This window comes from Rhinopithecus bieti, unplaced genomic scaffold (genome assembly GCF_001698545.2).
Source record: "Rhinopithecus bieti isolate Rb0 unplaced genomic scaffold, ASM169854v2 scaffold_31548, whole genome shotgun sequence".
NCBI lineage: Eukaryota > Metazoa > Chordata > Mammalia > Primates > Cercopithecidae > Rhinopithecus > Rhinopithecus bieti.
This window is the reverse complement of record NW_016814470.1, coordinates 359,175-381,910: the sequence shown is the minus strand read 5'-3', so window position 1 is coordinate 381,910 and position 22,736 is coordinate 359,175. Positions and strand designations below refer to the sequence as shown.

At 35.2% G+C, this 22,736-nt stretch overlaps 1 protein-coding gene across 3 annotated transcripts in view; it reads left to right on the top strand.

The window, feature by feature from the left end:
- The window catches only part of LRRC49 (leucine rich repeat containing 49), a 159,318-nt gene that overhangs the window by 97,752 nt on the left and 38,830 nt on the right, over positions 1-22,736 (top strand). For all 3 annotated transcript variants that reach the window (XM_017851169.1, XM_017851167.1, XM_017851168.1), the window contains 4 exons: positions 1,727-1,890; positions 17,343-17,580; positions 18,753-18,938; positions 21,728-21,837. In XM_017851169.1, the coding sequence (XP_017706658.1) occupies positions 1,727-1,890; positions 17,343-17,580; positions 18,753-18,938; positions 21,728-21,837 (698 nt within the window). The remainder of the gene's footprint in view (positions 1-1,726; positions 1,891-17,342; positions 17,581-18,752; positions 18,939-21,727; positions 21,838-22,736) is intronic.

Below are 22,736 nucleotides of genomic sequence, written 5' to 3'. Positions count from 1 at the left end.
AAAAAAAAAAAAAAAACAGAGTTGCTTAAACATTGGGTTGACATAGTCATCAGCAAGTAACTTAAATAGAATTCCTTCAAGTAAGAAGCCTTTTTATTATAGAATAGGGAAAAATGTTTTTATTTAAAAATCGCAGATTTCTACTTGCTTTATATAAGGAGCACATGCATAGAATGTCAAAAAGTCCCCAAAGTATATACATATTAAATATAACCCGCTGAATTGTGCACACAAACTTGAAACACCAAAAAACAGAAAAAAAGAAAGCCAGGCCCAAAACATTTTTTTTTTTTTGAGATGGGGTCTTGCTGTGTTGCCCAGGCTGGAATGCAGTTCACAGGTGTGACCATAGCACACTACAGCCTTCAACTCCTGCAAGCAGTCCTCCTGCGTTAGCCTCCCAAGTAGTTGAGATTTCAAGTATGCACCACTGCGCTCCCCCAAAAAACATTTTTAAATCAGAAATAGAACTTTTAAAACTTTAGTTTTAATTAAACAAGCCATATTACTTTTTATTCCTATCTAATGTCATGCATACATGCTAAAATCTTAGATAACCAAAAATTACTCAAATATATGCAAACAGGTACAACTACAAAGAATTATTCTATGTGTACTGAAGGAGTGGACAGAGAATCTTCCTACTAGCCTTCTCTAGCTCCAGGGCCAGTAGGTAAAGAGGGGTCAGTGTCACACTCAGCTGATTTATCAATGCAGGATTGTAGTCTTAGTAAAGAGGAAAAGGAAAGTCTGTTTTCAGCATTCTGATCTAATTGATAAACTGTAATTAAGTAGTATCTTTTGATAATGGAAACTTTACCAGAATAGGGATTTTTTTTCTATTAATGTATATAAATTGAATAGAAACATTTCAATTTAGCACAATTTCTTTCAGTAGTCTAGATCTGCTTTTTCACAACAGGGTTTCTATGAGAGGATTGAGCTCCAATGCTGTAAGTCAGTGGTTCTCAAAGTGAGGTCCATGAACTAGCAATATTAGAATACTTAGGAGCCTGGTAGAAATTCAAATTCTCAAACACTATTCCAAAAACTCTAAGTCAGCAATCGTTTTAACCTCCAGGTGATTTGAGGTACCCTGAAATTTGAGAACCACTACCTTAAGGCATCCATTGCTTATAATGAATTAATTTCTTTCCTATTCATCTGGAATGGTACTAGTTATCTAGAGACACTTCAACCCAGTACAATATTTCAGGCATTATAATTTATTCTGAGAAACTTGGAACATTGATCAACTCCTTCCCTTCCACCCTCCAAGATTATTTCACCTTACCAGTCTTAATTATTGAGTAGAAAACTAAAATATCATTAGGTTTTCTTACTGTGTTAGAGGCATATAAATTTCTGTTTAAAACTTCAGATAACATTAAGTATGTAAAATTTCTGTGAAATTAAAATTTCAGATTTTGAATTTTAATCTCTAGTTGGTTGTATATTTATTTTTAATAAAATTAAGTTCCTAAAGAGCAATAATTGTTTGCAAATTTTTTCCCTTTAGAGTGTTAGATGATTATTGAGATTTTGGATGCAGAGAGTAAATACAGGCCTCTTGAATCTTGCTTTAGAATGTATTGGGTATCTACTTATAAGGAACAGGTTCCTTTTAAAAGTATTATAAGAAGGTACAAACAATATGCCCCTTAGATGTCACTTCTGCTACAAAAATTGCATTATATAACTTTTGTCACAATTAACTTTTTAATAGGAGAAGAAAAGGTTAACAATTAACAACGTAGCTCGACAGTGGGACTTGCAACAACAACGAGTAGCCAGTATTGCTACAGATGAAGATAGAAAAGATTCTGACTCTGCTCAGGATCCCTGTCAGATTGATGGAAGCACCCTCTCTGCATTCCCAGAGGAAACAGGGTATGCAATGGTATTCTTTCAAGATACGAGCATCTTTAGATAATTGAATTTGGAGTGGGAATTAGAAATCATTTTACATATAATTATTTTAAAAGAGTTTTCTTAAGAAAACTTGCTGAAATTAGAAATTAAGATGGAAAAATTGAAAATATAAATCTTACTATAACACTCTCCTAATACAAAACCCTTCATAGGGCATTTCATATTTTTTTATAGGGAAAAGTCTAGATTGCTTAATATAGTCTATGATGTCTTTTGCCCACTTCATCTCTTTTATCCCATGCCGTCAACCATGTTCTTCTGCTATTGCAGCATCACTGTCTTTCAGTTCAGTTACTTCCTACTTCAGAACTTTTCTTATAGGAATAGTGTTTTTCTGCCCTGACACCAATCACTTCCCTGCAGTATTTCTCTGATCCCAGCCTAGCTAACTTCAGCTCACCCATAGAGGTCTGAAGTTTAAAATTCACGTCTTCCAAAAAAGCCTTCCCTAACTCCAAGTTGGTAGATAGTTGTTTCATGTGTGTCTTCCCCATTAGAATATAAGCTTCATAAGGAAAGGAATCCTGCCTGATTGACTTGACTCGTGCTGTGTCCTCAGCAGCCAGCACAAAACCTTACTCTTTAATTACTCGTAGTAAACAACAGGGCATGTAATCTGAAAGTTACTCCAGCTGTGATCTGTACTTCTATTCCAGTGGCTCACAACCTCTTTTCTTCTATGATACATTTATCACATGATAACATATCCCTAGGTTTATGAGCAATGCTGAGTGCACTATCTAGACTCCACATGTTTCTCTTCCTCTCAGAAAAACATATTGGAATCAAGTAAATTCAGAGGGACATAAAGCATCTATATCTTTATAGTGCATGTATAATTTAAATATATATTTGTACAGCTGCCCCTCAGTATCCACAGGGGATTGATTCCAGGACCCCTGCAAATACCCAAATCTGCAGATACTCAATTCCCTTATATAAAATGGGATAGTATTTGCATATAACCTACACTCTTCCTGCTATATACTTGAAATCATCTCTAGATTACTTAAATAGTATCTAATACAGTACCTACACATCACTCGATTTGCATGAATTTGTTATAGTACTCAGCATGTGGCAAGTTCAACTTTTGCTTTTGGAACTTTGTGGAATTTTTTTCAGATATTTTTGATCCATTTGGTTTAATCTATGGATGCAGAACCCACTGATACTGAGGGCTGACTATAGTTACATAATTTTAAAATAAAGCCTAAAAATCAAAGATAGAATACGTTTTAATTTTGTTTAATTTGATGAAGCATATGTGTCTTATTACCTTAGCTAAACTCTGATTGAAACACCTTTTAAAATTAAATATAATATAGCTTTTACTTCAGGTTTTTAGCTGGAATTCTTTAAGCCTTTCATATGCAAAAAATATATAGTAAAGGAAGTAATTTGAGTGACATGAGAATAATGTTTTGGAAATTGTCTGCAGTTAGAGTCTAACATATATTTAGGCAAATATGCTTTTTAACTTTTAGCTATAGAATTAACTTATATCAGTGTATTTCCTTCAGCTCACTTGGGATCCACATGTAGACCTCCTCAGCTCTTTCAGCTACAAAAATAAAGCAAGAATAAAAATTCTAATGAAGTGACAATTTATATAACTAATATACCACTCTTATATAGCCCTGGAGTGGCTATTTAAATGGCAAAATATAATTTTACTTGGTTAGAACTGTAACACTTTATAATGTTAAAACTTTATAGCGTTGGGCTTTAGATTTATGAAATAATAAATGTCAGTTCTATTTCTAATTTCTTTTTTAAAAATTATTTTTTTCAGTTTCAAGTTTATCCAAGTAATCTGGAATTTTTTATTCTAAAATTATAGTAAGGTTCTAAAAGTCCTTCAATCCATCAATTTTTTTTTTTTTTTTTTTTTTTTTTTGGAGACGGAGTCTCGCTCTGTCACCCAGGCTGGAGGGCAGTGGCACGATGTTGGCTCACGGCAACCTTCGCCTCCCAGGTTCAAGTGATTCTTCTGCCTCAGCCTCCTGAGTAGCTGAGACTTTACAGGTGCCCACCACCACACCTGGCTAATTTTTGTATTTTTAATAGAGATGGGGTGTCACCATGTTGACTAGGCTGGTATTGAACTCCCGATGTCAAGTGATCCTCCTGCCTCAGTTTCCCAAAGTGCTAGGATTACAAGCGTGATCCACCACACATGGCCTCAAACTTATTTTTATACACAGTGTTAGATAAGGGTCTAACTTGATTTTATTTCAATTGACTAGTCAATTTGCTAATAATGTTTTAAAAATTAAACTATTCTTCTGACCAGGCACGGTGGCTCACACCTGTAATCCCAGCACTTTGGGAGGCCGAGGCGGGTGGATCACGAGGTCAGGAGATCGAGACCATCCTGGCTAACACAGTGAAACCCCATCTCTACAAAAAATACAAAAAAATTAGACGGGCGTGGTGGCGGGCGCCTGTAGTCCCAGCTACTCGGGAGGCTGAGGCTGGAGAATGGCGTGAACCCGGGAGGCAGAGCTTGCAGTGAGCCGAGATCACGCCACTGCACTCCAGCCTGGGTGACAGAACAAGACATCGTCTCAGAAAAAAATAAACAAAATAAATAAAAATTAAACTATTCTTTTTTCACGAGAATGCCATCTTTATCTCACGTTAAGATTTTGTAAATATGTGCATATATTTCTGGACTACCCATTTCACTTACCTGTTTTAATGCCAACACCAGACTCTTTTGATTATAGTAATTTCATAGTAAGTTTTCACAACTTGTAGGGGAAATAGGTTTCCACTGTTCTTTTCAAGTTCAATTGTCACACACCTATTCTTCCATATGAACTTTATTTATTTATTGAGACAGGGCCTCATTCTGTTTCGCAGGCTGAAGTGCAGTGGTGTGATCTTGGCTCACTGCAATCTCCGCCTCCCGGGCTGAAGCAATCCTCCCACCTCAGCCTCCCTAATAGCTGGGACTATAGGCGCATACCGCTATGTCCAGCTAATTTTTGTAATTTTTGTAGAGGTGGAGTTTTGCCGTGTTGCTCAGGCTGGTCTTGAACTCTTAGGCTCAAATGATGTGCCCACCTTGACCTCCCAAAGTACTGGGATTACAGGCATGAGCCACTGTGCCCAGCCTCATATGAACTTTAAAATCAGTTAACCTAAATAGAAAAGAAATGGTGAGAATCTTGTTCAAATCACATTTAAGTTTACTTATTAATTTCAGAAGAATTAGCATTGTTATAACAGTAGTGACACTTTTTTAAGAAACAGGTCTTGTTTGATATCCAGAGGGAGCTAATTGGGAAAATGTTGAAAGACTGAAGGAAAATTCTGAGGAACTAAATGAGGTTAGAGACCATGAAATTATAGCAACTTTAGCCTGAATGGTTGAGTGAGTTTATTCCAAGAGCGCAGAGTAGCTAAGTGTAACAGAAGAGAAGCTAAATGTCTGATAAACAACAAAGAGACAAGGGATCAAAGGCAAGGAATAAAAATATTCAAGTGTGATGATAAAGGAAAAGATAGAAATGATGGGTCAGATAGTCTAGGCGAGATTTTAAGGAATTAAAAAACAAGGTTGGCAACAGATTGGAAGAAAATTTTGTTTCTGGGACTGGAAGTCTGATTAAAGTTGCAGATGAGGAGCATATAAAGTAAGAGCATTAATTAAAAATGAGATGGAATAGTGGGAATTTATGGTCAAAGTAAGTTTTTGAGGTTAAATATTTTAGAGGTAGAACACATTTAAGTAATGAAATCTAAGCAATATGGAAGCCATTATTGTGGTTATCAGAGTGGATTGTTGGAAAAGAGTAGAAGTGAAGATCACCAGAAGAAAGAAGATCTGTTGAAGTCATTATTGTAGATATTGGAGTTACTGATGGTAGAACAAGGTATGGTACGGTACCAGAGGCCATGCATCCTGTTCTCTTGTGACAGGGCTATTCACTGTTTAAGTTTTGCTAGTTTTGGCAGCTTCAGTGAATGCAGGAGTATCTTTCTTATTAAATGACTCTTTTATCTGGCAAAACTATCTCTGATCAGTGGATTGCAGACTATTAACATGACTTTCATGACATTTTGAACTTTTAAAGTGGCATATGGCCAAACATTTTATGACCCTCTAAAATAATTTAAAATCATAGGGTCTTTATGGTCTCAAAAACAAGCAAGCTGTTCCAAGAGAAAGAGGAAGTATCTGTTAGTGAAAATTGTTGTGCCTTATGCTTACTGCCAAGAGTTTCAGAATTTTTATTAGGAGTTCCACAAAGTCATTAGCTTTTAAGAAGGAAGCAGAGAGAAAGAGTTTGGGAGAGATGGGAGAAGAGATGTGGGGGTTCAATGGAGAGGATGTAAAGAGTAATGATGAATCATTAGGAAAGGGATCCACAATTTCTGGCAAAAGATTTACTTTCTACGAATGTATGTTTAAAGTGTCATGGAAACACTATTACATCCTCTTAGTTTGATTCTTTTTTTTTTTAATGACCTAAAAACTAGCAAGTTGAGTAGCCACAGAAGATATTTATACATGAAGGTAGAAAAATAAAATTTTAGGACAGATAGTATATAACTCGTAGGGATTATAATGCAAAATCAGTTACTTATAACTTCTACTGGTTGTAGATTTTTCTTCAGTTTAGTTTGTAGTTATCTGATTCCTGTAAAATCTCCTGGAACTGAAATTTAGAGATATTTCTAAAAGAACTTATTATATCTTGCATTTTGTCTAAACAAGGAATTCCTAACCAGAGCATTCAGTTTGACTTTTTGAACTGTAAGTCCTTATTTTACTTGACCCCCTTACAGCATTTGACATAGTTGAAACTCCTCATTCACCTGATTTTCCTTTTATGTATGTGGCTACTCTTTTTTTTTTTTTTAAGTGGTATTTTACTGGCTCCTTTTCTACCACATCTTTAAATGTATATTATGCAGTTTTTTAAATGTGTAAGATTTAGATATACTACTTGCTATAATAGATGAAGATTCAGCTTCCTCACCTCTTTTCCTCCCAAAACTATGTATCTATAGTTGCTTTATTGGTAGCTTTTGTAATATGTATCTAAATTTTTGTTTGTTTGTTTCATCCACTATAGGCAATAGCCCTCAAGTCTGCATTTGCAAGATGAGTCTATCCTTTTTATTTTTCCCACTTTGTACATTGCAACTTCTATCAACTGTACTTTTGTAATTTTCCTTGTGATTTCTTCTTTCATCCAATGGTTGTTTAAGACTGCAGTGTTTAATTTGTGAATTTTCCAGATTTGTTCATTGTGGTCAGAGAAGATATTTTGTAGAATTTAATCTTTTTAAATAGATTGAGACTTGCTTTATGGATGAACATATGGTCTATCCCAGAGAATTTTCCATGCATACTTGAGAAGAATATGTATTCTGCTGTTGTTGGGTGGGGTTTTCTATACATATCTGCTAGTTGGTTTTATAGTGTACTTCAAGTCCTCTGTTTACTTGTTGATCTTCTGTCTGGTTGTTCTATCCATTATTGAAGGTAGAGTATTGAAGTCTCCAACTGTTATTGTAGAACTGTTTCTTCTTTCAACTTTGTCCATTTTGCTTCATATATTTTAGGTGTTAAGTGCATATACCTTTATAATTGTTATACCTTCCTTATGGATTGACCGATTTTTCAAGATAAAATGTTGTTCCATGACTCTCATAAAAATATTTGATATAAAATCTTTTTTACATAATATTAGTAGATACTCTGGCTCTCTTGGTTACTGTTTGCATGGAATATCTGTTTCTATTCTTTCCATTTCATCCTATTTGTGTCTTTTAATCTTGTAGAAAGCATATACTTGGATCTTTAAAAAAAAAAAATCCTGGCTGGGAGTGGTGGTTCGCACCTGTAATCCTAACACTTTGGGAGCCTGAGGTGGGTGGATCACCTGAGGTCAGGAGTTCGAGACCAGCCTGGCCAACATGGTGAAACCCCGTCTCTACTAAAAATATGAAAATTAGCCAGACGTGGTGGCACATGCTGTAATCCCAGCTACCCAAGAGGCTGAGGCAGGAGAATCACTTGAACCCAGGAGGCTGAGGTTGCAGTAAGCCAAGATTGCACCATTGCACTCTAGCCTGGGCAACACAGTAAGACTCCATCTCGAAAACAAGAAAATCCTTTCTGCTAATTTCTGCCTTTTAATTTGAGTAGTTTAATCTTTGAAGTCCTGATAAGGAAAGACATATGTCTCCCATCTTGTTATTTGCTTTCTATCTGTTGTATATCGTTTTTTGCTTCCTCAATTCCTTCATTGCTTTCTTCTTTTGTATTTAGCTGATTTTCTTAGTGTACCATTTTTGATCCCCTTCTTGTTCCTTTTACTATACATTTCCTAGCTATTTTCTTAGTTGTTACCCTGGGGATTACAATTAACATTTTAATTTAGCTAGTTAGAATTAATACCAATCTAGTTGTAATAGTATATAAAAACTTCGCTTCTGTTTAGCTCTACTCCCTTTTCTGTTACTATTTTCAGAAATTACATCTTTAAACATTGTGTGAACATTATAGATTTATAAATATTTTATGCATTTTCTTTTGAATCATATTTTAACAAAAGGAATTACCACCTAAAAATTCAGTAATACTGGCTTTTATTATGTACCTGTGTAATTACCTTTCTTGATGTTATTTATTTCTTCATATGACTTCAAGTTACCAACTAGTGTTCTTTAATTTCCAGAGAACTTCCTTTAGCATTTCCTGTAGGTCAGGTATACTAACAATAAACTCCCTCAGCTTTTGTTTATCAAAGAATGTCTTAATTTCTCTCTTATTTGTGAAGTCCAGTTTTGCCATATATAATTCTGGGTTGACAGGTTTTTTTTTTTCTTTCAGCACTTTAAATATGTCATCCACTACCTTCTGGTCTCCATGATTTCTGATGAGAAATCAGCTGTTATTCTTATTGAGGATCCCTTGTCCATTATGAGTCACTTCTCTCTCACTGCTTTCAAGATTGTCTCTTTATTTTTGTCTTTCAGTAGTTTGATTATAATGTGTCTTGGTGTGGATCTATGAGTTTATCCTAGTCAGAGTTCATTGAGCCTCTTGGATATGTTGTTTTACGTCTTTTATCAAATTTGGGAAGTTTCTGGCCATTGTTTTTTCAAATATTCTTTCTGCTTTTTTTTCTCTCATGTCTGTCCTTCTGAAACCCCCATTATGTTTATGTTGGTATGCTGGATAGTTTTCCTGGTTCTGTCATTTATCTTTACTCTTTATTTTCCCTCACTCCTATGTAATTTAATTGACCTAAGTTTACTGATTCTTTCTCCTGCCTACTAAAATCTGCTGTTGAAACCCTCTAGAGAGCTTTTTAGTTATTGTACTTTTCAACTCCAGAATTGCTATTTGATTCCTTTTTAATTTCCATCTCTTTATTGATATTCTTTATTTGGTGAGACATCATTCTCCTGGTTTTCCTTAGTTATTTCAGCATATTTAAAATAGGTGACTTAAAAGTTTTTGTCTAGTAAGTCCAATGCCTGGGCTTCCTCAGAGACAGTTTCTGTTCATTTCTTTTTTTCCTGTGAGTGGGTTAGACTTTCTTGTTTCTTTGTATGCATCATATTTTTTGTTGAAACTGGACATTTATGTGACAACTCTGGAGATCAGATCATTCCTCCCCCCAGGGTTTGTTGTTGCTGCTTGTTGTGATTGTTGTCTTCTATTTGTTTAATGACTTTCCTAATTATTTCTGTGAAGACTATATTATTTATCATGTATACCCACTGAAATCTCTGTTCCATTAGCTTAGTGGTCAGTTAGTGATTTTCAGAGATTTTCTTAAATGCCTGGAGAAAAAAGGAAAAAATAAACCTCTCCCAGCCTCTATAGATTGGTTCTGTTTTGAGGCAGTCTTTCACGGCTTATCTAGACAGTTTGCCACTCTGCCTTAACCTTCATTCCTGCTTGTGTAAAACCTGAAGATCAGCCAGGGGTTAGGTTTAGGGTTAAGATTAGTGTCTTCTCAGGTCTTTTCCAAACATGTGTCTGACCCTGGACATGCATGTGGCCTTTTAGATTCCCTGGACTCACAGGAGCTTCTCAAAACTCTATTCTCCCAGACATCTCCTTCCCTAGCCTCTTCCTTCTCAGCCTTTTTGATCTGTTTGTTGCTTGCTGCAGCTACTATCCCTTGTCCAGTGTGGTGGCAGCTAATACATTTTTGCCTTTCAATACTTTCAACAAATGCCACTTAGAAGCCACCTCAGCCCTAGGGAAGCTCCAAGGCAAGTGATCCAAAGGCAAGCCCTTGAGCTAATCCTTCAGAGAGTCACCAAACATGTCAAAACACACAACTGCAGTTTTTTGAGAATATGGTCTATATTGCTTCGCCTGTTGCCAGCAGCCTGTACCAGGAATGTGGGCTGTTCAACTTCAAGGCCACCACCAAACTGGGGAGTGGGGAGTGGTAACACGGTAAGTTAAAATGCTTCAGAACTCTCTTATTGAAATTCAACAGTTTTTCTTTTCTTCATTGTTTCCCTGGTTTTGTAATTTATTAGATTCCAGATTTCTGAAAAGTTCATTTTGTTTTGGGGTTTTTTGTTGCTAGCATATTTGTTGCTTTTGTGGAGGGATGGAGTGTTTTGGAGTTCCCTACTCTAGCATTTTTGCTTTCTCTTTGGGATTCCAATTTGGCTATATTCTATGAGCTATACTTTTACATTTCAAGATTAATATCTGTTCTATAATTATAAAACTTTGTCAGTTGGTAGCATTTAAAACTTGAAAACTGGTAAACAGTATTTAAGTTTCTATAATATAACAATCTTTTACTTTGTGGTAAAGGATTAAGCTATGATTATGTCTCCTTTTCTGCTTCCTAAGCCACTCTAAGGATAGTCATAGCATCAAATTCAAATGGACCCCTCTTCATTATACCTTAAAAGTTGTTCAAACCCATGCCACATTTTAGTTTGTTTCATATTTGAGCCATGCTTTTCATATATAGTTTGTTTTTTTCTGGAGTTTCTGATTGCCTTTTTAAAAAATTGAACAAAGAAATTTACTGCTGTTTCTACATTTCTGACTTCTAGAATCTACTCTTTTTGAAGCCTGTCTCTGTAATCTAATTTAGACTCTTCATTTGCTTTTGGCCATTCTTTATAGTTTATCATTTTATATCATATTATTAGTAGCCTTTGATTTTTTCTTGTATTATGTGTCTTTCTCATATCTTCAAGTATTTCTGTCCTCTCAACCTCTTGATGGTAGAGTTCTTCGGGTTTTGGTCCTGGGCTTTCTTTACACTCTCTGCTTTCCCCCTAGGCAGTCTCCTACATGGCTTTGACTTTAAATACCATTTATATACTGAAGACAAAAATATATACCTGTTCCTTTATGGTTTACCCACTTAGATTGTGTTTAGGAAAACAATTCCTTTACCACATTGAAATTTTAAAAACATTCTCCCATTTTGTCTTCCTAAAGGTTTAACATTTGGCCTTTTTATATTTAACTTTTTATTATACCAGTAATTGATATTTATATTTGAGGCTAAGGTCTGATTTGGGTGGGGAGGGGTTTTCCTTGCATAGGAATAATCAGTTACCCTAGTGCTATTTATTGAGTGTTCTTCCTTTCTCACTGAACTGCAGTGCCACTCTGTGAGACTTTCGTTGGCAGTGAGAGAAGTAGGTAGGAGAGACCTTTTACAGATCTTCAATTAATGCCCCTGTGTTCAGTCTCACTTCTCACTCCCATCCTCCATCATACTTACTGTTTGTTGCTTTCCAGAGTTCCACTGAGCAATTTGGCTGCCATCTTTTTCTTATTTCCAGGGCGTATTTGAGAATACAGCCCTTTTTTATCCTTCTTCATCATTTAACACTTTTTCTTTCTAGCTTCCAGAAATTTTCTGAAATCTCCTGCTGCCAATAGTCTTCCCCTGCTGCGCTTGTTGTTGTTGTGGGTTTATGTCTTTTTGATTACTTTACTATTCTTCAATGGGGTCTTGGAGGGAGAGGTTTTAAACACATGTGCTTATTTTTATCTGAAAGTACAAAGTGAAGAATTTTAAACATTAGAGGTTATATTTCTACATTTTCTGTAAGTCTTCAAAAAGATAATTAAATTTTATCATTTGGGACCCTGAATGATACAATTTAACTGTTTCTGAACATACAAAGCTAGTCAGAGGGCCGCAAAGTTTCTTACCTAGTGTTTCAATTCGTGTTTTAATACTACATAAGGTTTTCCATTTTTAGTAATCATTTATATTTATAGTCTTTAGTATTTCATAATGCCAAAAAAGTGGATAATTGTTGGGTTACAATGTTCCGTAACCTTTGGCTTATGGGTGTGTAACTAAATGCCTGGAAACAAGTGTCCATGAAAAAATTATAGACACAAAAAGGGAAGAAATTCTCTAAAGCTTTGCTATATCCCACTAATGATTTCACTGTTCACTGTTACTTGGGACAGCTCTCCAGTAAAATTACATTATTTGCAGGTTTCTTTTCTCTGGCAAGAAATGGAAAAGTACTTGGTGTTAATTTTTTTTTTTTTTGTTTTTTTTTTTTTTTTTTTTTTTTGCTTACATTGATGCATTGCAGTGAAGCTGGTTTATTTTGGTCATTTCCTGTTCTACGAACATTGTGGTTATCTTTAGCCAACACTACTATAATAAAATATAAATGCATTACAATGAATTTTCACACCTATGAATGTTGAATAGAAATTCATAAAATAAATTATTATAGGAAATCAGCACCAACTTATTCATTGGTAAAAGAATCTTCTTGCAATACTTTAAAAGTCTTTGTGTTCAGGCCTGTTATGAAAAGCCTAAAGGTTAAAAAAATAATAATAATCCTCCTAAATAATGTCTCTTTTCATCTAGACATTTAAGAGTATGTTCTACATTTAGCCTGGCTTTCAGAGTCATTACTTTATTGCATTGAGCTAGTCACCCTGTCTTTTCTTAGGGTCCTTTATTGAAAAGGCATAGGGTATTTTCCTGACTTTTTAAAATTTATTTATTTATTTTTTTTGAGATGGAGTTTTACTCTTGTTACCAAGGCTGGAGTGCAATGGTGCAATCTCGGCTCACCATAACCTCTGCCTCCCGGGTTTAAGCGATTCTCCTGCCTCAGCCTCCCAAGTAGCTGGGATTACAGGCATGCGCCACCATGCCCAGCTAATTTTGTATTTTTAGTGGAGATGGGGTTTCATCATATTGACCAGGCTGATCTCTAACTCCTGACTTTGTGATCCACCCACCTCGGCCTCCCAGAGAGCTGGGATTACAGGCATAAGCCACTGTGCCCAGCCTCCTGACTTATTCTTATGTAAAGATCAAGTTGAATAGATGAAACTTTGGACTTAAAATTAACCACTAAAAATCTTGAAGAGAATTCATATTTGATGTCATTCTGCCTGCTATTATATAATTAATATTTCAGTTGGAGAATATAATTGGAAATGTATTGGACTTTATGGGAAAACAAATTTTAAACAGATCCTCCAGAGAAGAATACCAGCTTTCTTAGAGTACAAATTTAGAGTAGACAGAGGTAGGAAACTGGGTCAGATGACCAGTTACCCACTCTAGAAATTTGAGTCACACTTAATTCCACCCTTTCCTTCATTCTCTAGTCAATCACTAAGTCTTACTTTTATTTATTCTTAAATGTCTGATAAATCTAAGTTCTCTTATTAATAATCATGAAAATGTACTGAGCTAAGTATGAGGCATAGTTTAGAATATTTTTTTCTAATCTTCACAACTCTGAAAATATGTGTATTATGATAATCATTTACATACAAGGAAACTGAAACTCAAATAATTAAGTAACTTGCCCCAGAAGTCATCAGTTACCAATAGCAGATCTGGAATTTGAACTAAAGTCTATCTCATTTTCTTGACATTGCCATTTCGACTATACCATACCATTTTTTGTTATGCCTGCATATGGTCTAGTTGACACTTTTGCAATGGTCTTCTTGCTCATCCCCTACATTCAGCCTCTCCCTACTATGTCCTCCACAAAGTTGATTGACTTATCTGTCTGAATTGGGTCTTTGAGAGCAGAGTGCATATCTTATTCATCTTTGTATCCCTAACACCAGTACCTAGATTCATGCATGGTACTTTGGAGGTGCTTAAATCTCATCACTTTTTAAATTTTAAAACCTTTTTCTGCTTCTGAACCACGCAGGATAAAATCTGACTTTTCAGGCTCATCTCCAGCTCCTTCTCCCTTCCATGTTTCAATGTTCCTGCCCCGTATTTTAGTGTTCCAGCCATAGAAATATTGTTCAACCCAGCAATCCCATTATTGAGTGTATACCCAAAGGAATATAAATCACTCTAGTATAAAGACACATGCCCATGTATGTTCATTGCAGCACTATTCACAATAGCAAAGATATGGAATCAATATGAATGCCCATCAGTGATATACTGGATAAACAAAATGTGGGAGGCCGAGGCAGGCAGATCACTTGAGGTCAGGCATTCGTGACCAGCCTGGCCAATATGGTGAAACGCCATCTCTACTAAAAATACAAAAATTAGCTGGTCATGGTGGCACATGTCTGTAATCCCAGCTACTTAGGAGGCTGAGACACGAGAATCTCTTGAACCCGAGAGGTGGAGGTTGCAGTGGGCTGAGATTATGCCACAGCACTCCAGCCTGGGCGACAGAGTGAAACTGTGTTAAAAAAAAAGAAAAAAAAGAAAAGAAAAGAAAAAGAAAGAAAGAGAGAATATGTGGTACATATACACCAAGGAATACTATACAGCCATAAAAAAGAATGAGATCGTGTTATTTGCAGGGACATGGATGGAGCTGGAGGCCATTATCATTAGCAAACTAACACAGAACAGAAAATCAAATACCACATGTTCTCACTTATAAGTGGGAGCTAAATGATGAGAACACATGGACACACTGAGTGGAAAGACACACCAGGGCCTATTGGATGGTGGAAGGTGGAAGGAGGAGGAAAAATAACTAATGGGTACTAGGCTTAATACCTGAGTGATGAAATAATCTATGCAATAAACCCCTATGACACAGTTTGCCTATGTTACAAACCTGTACATATACCCCTGAACTTAAAAGTTTAAAAAAGAAATTATTCCTACATGAATATATTATACATAATCAGGTTTTATTTTCCATACAAAATAAAATCTGTGTCAGGTTTGCACATGTGCCCCTGAACTTAAAGTAATCATTCCAGCGCCCTTCTTCATTCTGTTTTCCCAACTTCTGCTCCTGCTAAAAATCTGCTATTTATCTCTCAAGGATCAGTTCAAATGCAACCTTCCTTTTTAAACTTGAGTTTTCCCCTCTGGAAGAATTAGTCTTTCCTTTCTCTGTGTACCCTTAGCATATGGTTTAAGTATTCATTATATTACAATAAGCACATTATATTATATTTAATATATATATTCATCTTCCTCTCCACCCCACCCATCCAGATTGAGAGCTCTTTGAGGGCAGATATATCTTGATTTATTTTTATATCCCCAGTGCTTAACACAATATCTGACACATAATAAGCTCTCCACAAAAACCTATTTGTTTAATGTGATATTGAGGTCATTTTAGTTTAAAAATTATATCCCATGTGTTTGTTAGGTTGATTGCAGAGTAGGATTAGTGCAGTTATATTTCTGAAACTATCACCCAGTAAAAGTGAGCAATAATTTTGCTATATCCAGAAACCTTTGTATGATCTCATCGTTGATTGTTCTTATCAATACACATGATTTAGAGGCATTTGCCAAAATTCTTAGCACAGTGTTTTGTAGATAGTGGGCTTTCAGGATATGTTTGGTGAATGAAAGAAAGAAAGGATTAATTAATTAATTAATATGTGTGTATGTATAACTAAAAAGATGTGCCCATATCTGCTAAGGACACAGGGAAAACTAGAAGAACAATCCCCAATATATAAACATTGTTTGGCAAGCTAAGTCATTTTTTCATGGAGCTCCGAACACGCTTTCCCAGAGGAGCAAATCTGTAAACATTGGCCAGAGTTTAAGGCTAAACTCAAAAGCTTCCTTCAGAAAATAACTGAAGTGGGTTAGGTGCTATATGGCCTATTTACTAGGTGCTACGTTTCCTAGTGAAAAAGATGAGCCTGTCTGCAGCCCAGGAGACTTGCCATTTGTTTTTACCAAATGGGCATGTGATAGCTATATAAATTGGAAATTCTGCTTTGTTTTGTAACCATGTCACTGTTTTGCTGAATGTAGCCTTGTTTATTATGTCACTTATTTCCTGAACAGTTTACTTGACAAGCCCTTTACACAAAATAAATAATCCCTTTCTGATGACAGACTTTTTATTGTGGAACTTATATTCTTAAACTTTTAATTATGTGGAAAAAGAAAGGCAAGACACTTTTAAATATATGATGTGGAGCAACATCATTTCCCTCTCTCTCTCGCTCTCTATATATATAGTGTGTATATATCATATAAATAATGATTCCTTCTCACTATTTCTTATTTCAAAGTGAGGAGGAAATCTACACTGATTTTACTGATTATAACTATAGTATACACTTTAAAATTTCAAAACCATTGAAGTACCCAAAAGTAGAAAGTTAGAGTTACCCCTAATACAACCTCTGAGAAATAAACTATTTTTAGCAGTTATTACTTGGTTTGTAAACATATTTTTATATGTATGGTTCTTACTATAGAAATACTAATTTGTGGCCGGGCGCGGTGGCTCACGCCTGTAATCCTAGCACTTTGGGCAGCCGAGACGGGCGGATCATGAGGTCAGGAGATCGAGACCATCCTGGCTAACACGGTGAAACCCCGTCTCTACTAAATACATTTTAAAAAATTAGCTGGGCATGGTGGCGGGTGCCTGTAGTCCCAGCTACATGGGAGGCTGAGGCAGGAGAATGGTGTGAACCCGGGAAGCGGAGCTTGCAGTGAGTGGAGATCGTGCCACTGCACTCCAGCCTGGGCGACAGAGCGAGACTCCATCTCAAAAAAAAAAAAAAAAAAAAAAAAAAAAATACTAATTTGTAAACTGCACTTTTTTTCTAGTCAGAAAAGTTTATAGATTGGGAAAACCTATCTGTATTGAAATGAAAAGATAACCATAATGTAGTAAACAGGTTGTTTTAAAACTAAAGGGAATATTAGTTATCTGTCATGGATAGAAATAATTTGGGTTTAGAGGTGATCTTTTTGTTCATCATGTGCCTCTTTTTAAATTAAAATATATGATTAGAATAATACAAAACTTCCAGATAGTCTATTGAAAATTAGTCTTTAATGCTCTAGGTTTAATTATTGAAATGAAAAAATAATATAAAATTGTGAAGAGCTTTTCTGACAGGTAATTACACTGTTAGGTATTCTGCATGATGTCTTTCATTTAAAATCATACTTTGGATTTTCCAGGCCTCTAGACTCAGGACTGAACAATGCTTTACAAGGTTTATCTGTCGTAGACACATACCTTGTTGAAGTGGACGGGGATACACTTTCCCTATATGGCTCAGGAGCACTGGAATCTCTGGATAGGAATTGGAGTGTTCAGACGGCAGGAATGATCACAACTGTCTCCTTCACTTTCATAGAATTTGATGAAATCGTCCATGTGCTTCCTAAACTGAAGATTAAGTTTCCTAATTCTCTGGTAAATATTTCCTTTTAGTAGTATATTTGAATTATTCTTAGTCAATGAGTTGTGTGTTCAGGCCAAAGACCTGTTTTAACTTTTATTTATGTAGTTTCTGTCTGGCAGGAAGATTAAAGTTTTGTGTTGATTTTCTTGAGCTAGGATTTAAATTAGTATTCATAAATGGCCTTGAAGTTTTATGTTAACATTTGAAATTGAATCTCGAAAAAAAATGATCCTTTGTGGAGTAGAAAAAGACTGATATAATTTTATTCAAGTTATTTATTTATACTTTATAAAGGATTCACCTTAACACATAGCCTTATGTATTCACCTGTTATACCTGGTAATGGTGAAATGTATATTTATTATATAATTTTTATAGTTATCCCCTAACAATGTTGAAAATAATTTTAATAGCTCATTAAAATTACTTTGAGAAATTAGCCTTCCTCAATTATGGTGCCATTGTATTATTTAGTATGCATTTGTAGAAACCGTGATTTCTATAATGAGCTCTCTCTTATTATTGTTGTGTTTTTCTCTGTCAGCCAAGAGACTTCCCTCACCTGCCTTTTGGTGGGTTTTGTTTTATTTTCACTTCATTCTCCCTAAAAAAGATAGGGGTGGAGACAGTATGTTTAGAAAAGAGCATCTAGATTCACAGACAGAATGCTTGCATTAACATTGCAGTTTTAGTGATTTGATTTTTCTGTAGCCAGTGTAACTATCCTACATAGTGTTTGGCAAGATACAAGTAATCACAAGTAACTAGTTCTTCTCAGGAAAATTGTGGGGCCTGTATTTATAAAGCTCTGAAATTTTCATTTCTAGTCTTTTTTAAAACATTTATTTAATGTCAATGTAAAGCACATAAAATCAATAATTCCTGAATCTGCATTATTTGATATTTATGTAACTTTAAAGAATGTTTGTTTATAAGTGAGACTGTCATTTATAGAAGGAGTCACCCAGAATTCAATACTGGATGGATTCCATCAATGGTGCATTGGATGAATTAAAGTTATGTAAGTTTAGTACATTCAGTTGATTTAATGTAATTGAAGACATACTTGCTAAGCCTAAAGTTTACATATTTACTTGGGGAATGATTAGTGAAGCTTTAATGTTAATATTTCAATATGGTTAAAATTAATGTTCCAATCTGCATTTGTGTTTTATCATTGCAGCACCTTAAATTCAAGGAAACAAATCTTGTAATGCTGCAGCAATTTAATGCACTAGCACAACTCCGTCGTATTGACCAGTTGACAATTGATCCTCAAGGAAATCCAGTTGTCAATTTTACACTCTGGAAATATTATGTACTGTTTAGGTTAAGCCATTTTAGTATGCAGAAAATAAATGGAACAGAGGTAAGCTAAAAACTAGATGAACTATAGAATAAAAATATTCCTTCTTAGGGGAAATAGTTACGTTAAATGGTTAGAAATTTAAGTAACCATGATAGAACATTTGAGACATAATGTTTTTTTAATATAGACATTTAAAATGTCAAAAAACCTAAGAATCTATTTTAAAACTTCCAAAGAACTAAACAAATTGTAAAAATAAAATAGTAACCAGGTTATAGTGAATGGCAAATGCTTATACTGTTGTTTGTAAGCATTCAGTGAAATAAAATGGTGGGGCGACAGTTAAAAATAAAAATAAAAAATAACTGTTTTATAAGTAATGTGATCTTTGTATTTTTCAAAGTACTTTGCAGACTGCCTGGTATGCAAGAGGGGATAAGGAAGTAAAACCTAAATGTCAACTAATAAGGGTATTGTGGCAGAGAAAGGGAAGAATAAAATGGAAAAAAAAGGGGAGGAAGAACATGATTTACAAAAAGAAGAGATGAAAAGGAGAAATAAGCCAGGAAGAAAGATAAACGAAAGTGAAAATAACAGAAAAATAAAATAAAATAAGTATAAGTAAATGTCTGGACTGCTTTGTTAATAGCTGGTAGCAACCACTGTGCCATGACTACATTGGGTAACTCAGGTCTGGAGCTGAATAGCTGGAAAATTATTAGTGAAAAGTTATTTTTAGATTGATTCTGCTAAGCTTGTCACAAGGTAATCCCCCAGCTACTCAAAAGCCATGTTCTTTTAAAATACTAATTTGGAAGAAAAGAGAGAAGCTATGCTTCTACCTCTACTGAATTTAAACACTCCTCCAAAGGAAAAAAAATCTTTAATATGTTGTTAGTCTTATTACAATATCTCTTGAAATTCGGAAGAACTCTTTATTGTAAGATTAACTGTAATCAACTTTCTGGCACAGTAACTGTATTTCCCTGCAGCTGATACTTAATTCCAAAAATTCAGCATACTATGAGGAGACTGTACATCTCTGGATCAATGTACAAGCAGCTATATGAAATTTGCATCAACCATGGTATTTCTATAACCTCAGAATCAGCCATCTGCTGAACATGTTGGGTAAATCTGAATCTTCAGATGACTTTTAATTTCTCCAGCTAGTTCTCAAGAGGGTTGGCTCAGTCTTGTGTATTCATGTATACTATTTGGTACTTCCCCAGAGGTGAGGTTGTGAGTCCCTGGAAGGACCTAATAATTAGTCCTAAAGGTTTCTAAAGTTAGCCCAGACTGGAAATAGAATGGTTATTTTTACTATGGGTGAGTGATTCTCCCTTAATTGAGGTAACAAACCGTTACCTCAGTTAACCCTAAATAGTGTATTTACCCAGATATGGATCATTACTAGAAGAATACCCATTATTATCAAACTTTGAATTAGGAAGGAATAGTATAGTTATGTAAAGTGGAGAAGAATTAGAAAGAATTAGAGAGAACCAATATAATTTATTCTGATTTAAATTTCTGAAAATCTCAATGCCAGGGATATTTGACACTTTATTAAAATACCTAATATATATTCCTGTTTGTAAAGTCCTTGACCTTACATAGTAATGTTACGCTGCATTTTTACTTCTCCGTGTATAAAAAAGAATGATATTGCTTGTGGTAGAATTAAATTGAATTATGAGCATCAAGAAGAAAACATGGAGTAGTGGCCTGCATTGGCCACTAGGTGACTATATTGGACCAAACACAACTTAGTTATTAGCTAAGGAAGGATTTGAAGTGACAGAAGCCTCCTTAACTGTTAAGATCCAGGGAAGGGAAGAGAGCTAGCCTGCACTGATTCATATGTATAAGATGTTTGTGAATTATTGGTTTGTTTTTAAGAAAATGCCTGTGAAGAGTATTAACAGCTAGTGTCAGGAACAAATTTTCAAAATTTCTAAAATTTAATTATACCAGGGTTTCTAAATCTTGGCTCTGTTGACATTTTGAGCCAGATAATTCTTTCTTGTGGGGGCTGTCCTCTGCATTGTGACATGTTTAACAGCAACCCTGGTCTCTACCCACTAGATGCCCGTAATGTCTAGAGATAACTAAACATGTCTCCAGACATTGCTGATTGTTCTGTAGGGCGCAAAATGGCTCTTGGCTGGGATCATTGAATTATGACAAAAAAACAATATTTAAGATGTAAGCAACCCTATTTTATATTAAAGAAAATATCCCCAGATAGTAATACAGGTACTGCTTTCAGCTTTTAGTACTTTTTTGGTTAATGTAAGAATGGGTCCTCATAGGGTATACTTGTGACAAGTTATTCTTTTTGGGGTTAAAGACTGATAGAATGAACGGGAGCATCCTTGCTAATTCAGTGAAGTTCCGTCTCTCAGGAAGGGACAAAATTATCCCTAAAGGAGCAAGGTATGTCCAACACTTTGGCTTATCTTTGATACATTATTAAAATGCATCTATCCCATTGACACTTGGGAATTTTTTTCCTCTAAATCATTCTAATCCAAGAAGCTATAGAATTTCTGAAAAAAAAATTACTAAAAATTGAAGTGTAATTCTCAGGAAAGACAGCTTCTAAATCAGAGCTAACTCATCACCTCCAATCAACTTCCATCATCATGAACCACAATTGTACATCTTCTTTTAACTCAAGAAAGAAAAATATCAATGAAAACTCTTCTTTCTACAGCACAGGAGAATGTGCTTTTGTGGGCTTACAAGATAATTTTTAATCTGGATCTCTCTTTGGGATTATATTAGTTTTATCCAGCTAAGAGATGGTGTCATTTTTTTTATCCCTTTCTATCGTATCTCTTCAGGTGACACAAAATGATATGATAATGGCTGAAAGGCTCTTTGGAATCCTAGCACATGTAGCGTCTTCTGAGTTACCCCAGTATCGTCTGATTTCCATTCTGGGTGATGCCAGGTAACCTTTAATTTTTATAGTTTTTTATAGAATCACTGTTACACTAGAAAAAGAAATAAATCCACATACCTCTTAACTATGCTAATTATGTGTTCCATAAACATGTATCCTAGACTAGCCCTATTGAAAGTGTTGGGGATATTAAATAAGATGATCCTTATTCTCATATGGCTTATAGTCTAATAAGTTAAAGATATACACAAGTAATTAAAACATAATGTTTCAGGTGCTATAAGGGAGGGCCGTAGGAGAGACTAACCACATTTTGGAAGAACACTGGGGAAGGCTTCACAAAGGAGATAACATTTTATCTAGTTCTTTGGGAATGAGTAGGAGTTTTCAGGTAGAGGATATGGGGAAAGATATCTGCAAAAGCACAAGTAATTGTAAATAGCTCAGTATAATCGGAACATGGGATGATTATGAATAAGTGATAGGACATGAAGCTAGAAAAGACTGATTGTGGTCTGACTTCGAAGAGCTTTCCAATCCATGCCAAGCAAAAATGAAAACTTGTGTTTTGTAATGAAGCACAAGCAATCATATAATTGGATTTACATTCTAGAAGACTGACATTTGAGCAGGTAGAGGTTGAAGTAATGAAGACCAATCAAGTGGTTACTCTGTAGGCCAGGAGAGATTATGAGGGCCTGAGCCAAGGCAGCAAGATGGAGAAGAGGAAACCTGACAGAACACACTAACTGACGAGGTGGAGCAGGGATGAAGAAATAGTTAAGGATGGTTGACCAGCCATGATTCAGTTACAGATCATACAAGTCACTCTGGTTAAAGTAAGCAAGGAATTAGACATCTACAAAATTTTTGAAAGCGTTGAGGAAGCAGTTTCTAGACTGAGCCTCCAGAGATGTCTCCAAGAATACCACAGAACAAGCCCACAA